Source organism: Diadema antillarum, unplaced genomic scaffold (assembly GCF_040938485.1).
Source record: "Diadema antillarum isolate AM-2024a unplaced genomic scaffold, OU_Dant_1.0 scf00000013, whole genome shotgun sequence".
Classification (NCBI taxonomy): Eukaryota; Metazoa; Echinodermata; class Echinoidea; order Diadematoida; family Diadematidae; genus Diadema; species Diadema antillarum.
In genome coordinates, this window is record NW_027270902.1 from 1,690,110 (window position 1) to 1,697,500 (window position 7,391).

At 37.8% G+C, this 7,391-nt stretch overlaps 1 protein-coding gene across 1 annotated transcript; it reads left to right on the plus strand.

Annotated features, from left to right (window-relative positions):
• The first annotated feature begins 1,152 nt into the window (after positions 1-1,152).
• Positions 1,153-6,972, plus strand: LOC139721257 (uncharacterized). The gene is made up of 2 exons (XM_071632582.1): positions 1,153-1,404; positions 4,611-6,972. The coding sequence occupies exons 1-2, from the start codon at positions 1,398-1,400 to the stop codon at positions 4,982-4,984; spliced, it is 381 nt and encodes a 126-aa protein (XP_071488683.1). The 5' UTR covers positions 1,153-1,397; the 3' UTR covers positions 4,985-6,972.
• The last annotated feature ends 419 nt before the right edge of the window (positions 6,973-7,391 follow it).

Consider the following 7,391-nt stretch of genomic DNA (forward strand, 5'->3'; position numbering starts at 1 on the left):
TTTACCAGAAATCCCAATAATATCTCAATTTCTTATTCCTAATCGATATCCGATAAAAAGAAGAAAAACACGAACCTCCTATCTATGAATCTGTTAACTTGTGCAGATGCCATTATTCAACTTCCTATCCTTTTTGTTTCGCAATGTGTAACAGATTGCCCAGAGTGCGAATTTTATATCGTTTTTCATAAATAACATCTGATTGTTTCAAATACTAAGAATAAGTGCGTGCCTTCTCTGGTTAAATGATTAGTATACGTGCTTCATAAACTAGTATTTACTTCCAAGTTAGTTATTTGGTAGGCCATGTTGACCCCTCAAACAACGTCATACACAATTCGGTTCGACTATTCAGGATTCCATGTACAGATACACCGATAGTGTGACTTGACCCAGCATCACAAAATTCCAAAGCAGTTTTCGATAAATACATGCAGTCCATCTGGATGACGAACTGTAAGTTTTGAATAAATTTAAACCTAATCTAAAGCCTGATCTAAACTCTTTATCAAGACGTTGTATGGTGACCTTCATGTTTGTGTACTTTGTTTTGGTCCACGCGAAGAATGCACAAATATGGAAAGGTAGTCGATAAGAATTATCAACACAAGAGAGCTATTTATTAAATCCATTTTGTAAACTAGCAGGTAATGCCCATCGCACGCACAGCTTGAAAGCAGATGAACAGATGAACGAACTCGCCTCTTTGACCAATCGGCTTACTCGAAAGTAATGCTTGGAGCAAGCTTCCGACTCTCTGATTGGTTTGGCTAACGACTTTTTCTGTTTTCTTTCACTCCCTGTCTGTCCCCGCGTGTTTGGGATTCCTAAGCCTACCCGGGTATCGTGTACGTGTGCTTGTCTTTGTATCCGACAAGTGTGTGTGTGTATGTGTGTGTGTGTGTGTGGAAGAAAGCTGATGTGTGTATTGTGCGTGTGTGAGATAAAGTGCTCGTTGGTGTGTGCGTGTGTGTTGACTAAGTGTGCGTTTGAGAGCCGAGTGTGTCTCGAAACTTCGATAAGCGCCATACCTGTGCGCGTCTGTGCATGCCTCTATGGAGTATGCGAGAGTGTGTGTGTGTGTATGTCTGTGTATAAAGGTGACCTTTAACCTTCGTTAAGATTTCAGTCTTCTCTCGCCTCCCTCCCCTCCTCCCTTCTCTCTCTGGCTGTCGGATCGACTGATGCCCTCCAACATACCTATTTCCATCACTGAGTGTCTGCCCAAACTTGAGTTCGCCACTCCGTCCGCTCGTCTCGGTCTCTCTACCAAGGGTTAGTGTAGTTCCATCGGTCGGGATTTTGCTTCAAATCCGTGTGGAGATCGCAGAGAAACCCATTTTCACTCTCAACATTCTTCATTTTGCAGATCATTACCGTAGATACATCAACCAAAAATGAGTGGTAAGATGCTTATATATTTTTTCCTCTCACCATTTTCTCATGTTCGTCACGCGTGCCGATCCTGCATGGTGCCGTCTTGCGCTAGGAGCTTAACTTAATCTTCACTATAATCCCTCCGGTTTGACCGTGACTAGCTACGTATTATGCCAAACAAATCATTATCGTACGTTGTTCGCAGAAAATGTGGAAACTTATATTGCATATGATTCAATGAGTCGATTTCAAAGTATTTAAAAGGAACAGTTTGGATTATTTGAATGGATGATTATTAATCTGGTCAAAGCAGGCGGAGAGCGAGAGGGGTGCGCGACCCCTCACTGGAATTCCTTTTATGGATCTTCGGCATTCGCCTTCCTCTTCCACTCCCTATCACGTTGCTTTCAGCTCGCAGCTGGAATGTTCAGATTTTACATACCTTCGTCATTTATTCTACTCTTTAAAAAAGTTTAACATAGATGCAAACACTAGGGTCACCTACTTTTTTATATATAGAAATTTATTTTCTGCGAGTAATATACCAGTTGTACTTACTTTGCCACGCCTATGGTTTCCATCGCCTGACTTGTGTGGACGAGCTCCAGTACTTAGAACAACTGTTGTCATATTGGAATTCTTAGTCAAAATACCTTCAATTTTCCCCATTTGTCACCACCTACCATTCCAGGCATCAACACTCTTGTGTCTTGTTCATAGTTGAAATGGAAGATTAATAGCTTTTATTCCTCTGAGTCTTCATGTCATCGTAGGTCAAAGGTCAAAGGTCACTGAACTTATCAATTCAAATTGAATTATTTCATATACCCATAACTCTTGAGTCATTGAACGTTGGTAAACAGATGTCACATCTTTGCAAGAACTTCTTTGTATTTCGTTTTCTCATGTCGCTTTGTATTTCACTTCGACTGATCAACTGATTTTTGTTGGAAAGCTGACATAATTACGTATGACATGATGATCCGCGCGTTTTCCATCAACACTGAATCTAGGAGTGAATATCACGGTCCGGTCTTTTCGCGCTGCAGTAATGCTTACTGCTTATTGTTATAATCTTTAATGGATGTTTTGATCAGTGTTTCTTCGAAGATGTCACAACGAGTGATTATTTCACTTGATTCTGGCGTCGTATGAAAAGAAATACATAAATCAGTATGATTCTGTCAAGCGAACTCCCTATGCAAAGGATAGCTATCTTTTGGTGTCGAATGCCAATTTGTGTCCATGTGTCATAATATTATAAAAGCGGAACAGGTGTCTTTTTGGAGGAGAGCAAGAAGAAGTTTGTATACCAGTCCTTGCAGGTTAATTTTTGGTTTGGGATTAACATTCTGATTCGCACATTTATGATATTTCAACTCTTGGTCACATTATCTTTCCAAAATGTGAAGTTGCGATAGCGCGCACATTGTCAAGAACCTTTTGCACCTCAACATTTGACTTGTATGTTTCTGGTCTGCTTTGTTTCTCTCTACTTTCTCGTGAAAAGAACTTGTATTCTTAGCCACACATACGACCTTCTGCGTCGACTGGATCCTGTCCTTACATCACCATGGTTGTCAATTATCAGATTATCAATTGTCGAATTATCTACGCTCTATGCTGTTTACAAAACTAATGATAGCTTTGTCCTAGTGGTGTTTTTTTTTTTTTTAAATCTATGACGTGTTATTTTCCGCTCAATGTTTTTGATTCTTGTCGAAAGCTGTCAAAGTTTCGATGACATGTCGATTCTTTTATATATCTTGTAATGTTAAATACAGGAAAGATATCATTCAGCGGGGTGAAGGTTCAGGTGTGAGTTTCTTCAATTTGTCTCCCTATACAAAGAAATTTGTTCCATGTTCATCGTGTCCTTGCTGGCAACCAGGGACAGCGTGGTGGTAGTGTCGCTGCCCGGAAAGCAGTATAATATATATATATATATATATATATATATATATAACATGACAGGTTCGCTTCCCACTGGTTCCTTTTTTTGAAATGTTTGGTAATTCACAGATCAGCAGTTGCGATCTTAACAAATTTAGTTTGTAGAGGGAGACAAATTGAAGAAACTTACACCTGGATCTTGTAATATTATCACCAAGACTCAAAGCCTTGCATCCTGTAGCTCATGGTTGATTTTGTGGATATTTCGTTCACGATGTGATAATCAAAGCACAAACGCGTTTGCGGGTTGGACCCCATGCTCAAGATTCTATTCAAATTACCCTATTGGAATATCATACAAACGCATGCAGCGAGTTACCCGTGCCTGTCCCAACCTTAGTTGATAAAGTGCACCCCTTGTGGACAATGCAGTAGCAAACTTGTAGATGTACATAGTTTCTGCGGTGAAGAAATGATTGATTATTATTATTATTATAGTATTACTATCATTATCATTATTGTTATTATTATTATTATCATCATTATTATTACTATTATTATTATTATCATTATTATTATTATTATTATCATTATTATTATTATTATTATTGTTATTATTATTATCATCATCATCAGTAGTAATAGTAGTAGTAGTAGTAGTAATATCAGTATTATTAGATTTTCCAAAGTTTTGGATTCTCTTTGCGTGGGTAAAAATGGTTTTGATACTGAAATCTGATTAGTCGCTCGTGCCCTCTTTTATTTGATGCCCAACCAGGCATATTTACTGTGTAAGATGGGTTTACAGGTGTCCATGTAACTCATTTGTTGCTAAATAAAAAACAACTGCAAATTACAATAGGGCCTATAATCTTGCAATAGTTACAGAGAAATTATATGAAGTCATTAATAAATCAGTGTGTGTAAACTTTCTCTTGCCCACTATGAGGGCAAAGAAAAACGACAAGAGTGAAAATATTCATGGCTTTAATTATAGCTGTAAGTAGCTATAATGAAATTTTCTTCTCCTATTATGTGTTCATATGTTAATGTATATTGTTTGTGTTTATGTACATGAAAATGGCCGTATCTGTCTGTTTCTGCATGCACACACTATTTTTAATTTCTTTATCTTTCAATATATATATATATATATATAATCAATATACATATATAAGCGAGTGTGTGTGTGTGTGTGTGTGAGGATGTTTGTGTATAGATGGAATGATGCAGAGAGAGAGAGAGAGAGAGAAATAGAATATGTCTATGTATATAATATAACTTATGCTTGTGATACCAGCTTGCAAATGGCACATTTTCTCTTCTCCTTTTTTCCCCAGTGATCTTCGCTCGTGCACTTCCTGACTCCACGCAGGTCATCGAGGAGAGCGGTGAGCGACTTGAGGTAGAGGTCGAGAATCCTGCCGAGGTCGGGAGCGTAGTCTGGAAGCATGCCGTCATCGACGAAGAAGGCGACTACGGCGAAGAAACCCCAGTCAAATTCGACGGCGTTCGAGTGACACAAGAAGATTCAGCCGAAACAGGCATCTACGCCATCGTCTTTCAAGAGCTCAACATGTCAGACGACGGGAAGTACATTTGCATTGCCACAGACAAAAAAGGCGGGGAAACGAGAGTAGAGGGTGATCTAGTCATCGAGCCACTCCCAGACACCGCACGCAATCTAATCAAGAAGACAGAGCACAAAGCTTAATTTCTCCTCCCCCAAGTAGGTTTAATCATAACAGGAACACAAATGCAAGTTGGTTATTCGTTTTAAGGGAAGCCGCAAAGACATAGGTATTCACGCTTCGCAAATTGGTTTTGAGAGTCACGCAATGGTGTAATATTCCATCACTAGGGAGAACATACCTCCCTCTCAAATTCCACCCACTTACGAAATCTTTAACAAATGTATGTGACGCTCAGAAAGAAACTACAGATTTGCAAAGCGTGGATCGAGATGAAGCCAAACCACAGAACTATAATACTGGGTTGTGTGTACTTGTTTACATGTTATCCTAAGATAATGCTCGTATGTACACGTGCTGGAAAGTTCTGCAGGTATCTTTAAAATCTTGTATTCAGGGAGCAGCCTCTGAGCGTCACATTTACACTAACCACTTTACACCCAGACCGCAGAATGGCAATTCACTTTCTTTCTTTTGTATAATATTTCACTCAGAGCTCGATAAAACGTGTACATTTGCTGCTTCTTGGTAGTTTAGTATAAATATGGTCAGACAAAAATTTTTGAGAAGGTCTCACATATCTAGACTTTTCTTTCTAAACAAAAAGAAAAAAAAAAGACAATGTCATACATTCTCAGTGCCTATTGTACAGACGAGAGATAAGAGGTGTCTTCATTTTTGTGTCCAGTAGGCTGAAGAGTGTGTTACTCAGCTTACGAAGGGACCGGTGCTTCACATGGATTTACTACAGGTATTACCTTTCGTAAGGCAGGTGAAATTCATACCAACGTTAATAACACCAGAAGAACCACGCCCAATTTCCACGTGGTTAGTCTTAAAGGGCCTTGCTGGGTTATTGAATGGGGAGACACGTGTATTTTGTACAAAGACAAAACGAATGTCTTCCAGTATTTCACGAAGCTAGCACTCGTGATGTGATTTTCACCATGTCAGATACAAAAGTTTGAAAATATCTATCAAATGTTTTAAGTATGTTCATGTGTGTAAAAATTGCAAAGTTCTTGTGCAAGCTATATGTCTGTTCAGAATTTGATTTTTTCTTATTTCTACACTTTTTTATTTCAGGAGATGTCGGTTTGTACGAATCTATACAAATCATACTTTCAGGTTTTCAAACCTAGACGGAGACGACTAGATTGAGAAATGAGAATCTATTTGGTTTCACATATTAAATGCTTTGCGTTCCAATGATAGTTTTTCTGAACATAAAATGAATTAGCAATGAAATAATCCATCACGACTATTTCAAGTCTAAGCAAACATTAACCCATACTGTGGCATGAGTACGGAGATTGTGCAATTACAAAGCTGATACCATAGGTTACCTTCTTTGTATGGTTACAACTCAATAGGTGATTGGCATGAGAAAGTACATTAATTTCTGGTAGAATACCTGAGTAAAGTTGAATCGGTTTGCATCTCCACATTCGTTTAATGTTGTCATTTTTTGAAGGTAGAAAAGAGCTAATGCTGATTTTGTTTTATTCATAGTCGATACAAGTACAATTGTTTCTTTTCTAATCTATCTTGTGTTCCTGGTTAAGAATTTTTATTGTGTGTGCCCATATCATGAAAACAGTTTTAACCTTTAAATCTTAAAGCACCTTTTAATTTCAGAATAGCTTGCAGTCATGCGACGCAGATATTAAAGATTCAGAAATTAACTCCACAATCATAATCGTAGTTATTCTTTTAATACATTTGGTATTTCTAATCATTTACTGATGTACAATCATTGATAATGGTTATGATATTATGTCGGATAAAGAATTGAACAACACAAGGCCGTGCACTCGTGTTGTTGTAAGATATATTCCATTGTATGAGCCCCACATAGTAAAATAAAGTTTAGATAGACCGTGATATTCAATAAACAGGCCTTGAGTCACTGTGTAAATATGATATTCCGCTTCCTTCATGCATACTCTATTTCGTACCTTCTAACCTTAACAGTCAAAAGGTAAATTTGGTTTAAAACATATGGCTATACCTACATAAAATAAGATCAAATCATGCTTTATCAATTTAAGCGTGCAAATACAGTGTATTCAATTATGTCCTTTCATTTTGTGATGAAAGAAAGCTTTGTATTGATTTCACACTGCGTCTCGTAATATCTACTCCATTTGAAGACAAAAGGAAGAAAATCATGATAAGTGAGAATTTAAATTGGCTATGAAATGTGGTTACATAATCTAAATTGACTGAGATTGTGATTATCAATCAAATACTGTAGTTGACTGTGAGCAAGGTTAGAGTTCCGATATTAATCTCCGTTTACTGTAGTGCTGGTAGACCTGTATCTGTGTGCGCGCGCGTGTGCTTCTGTTGAAAGTGTGCTGTCGATGTGAATTTAATGATTCATTGTTACCATGGTTACAATGAACCCAGTGATAACAAATGATTTAT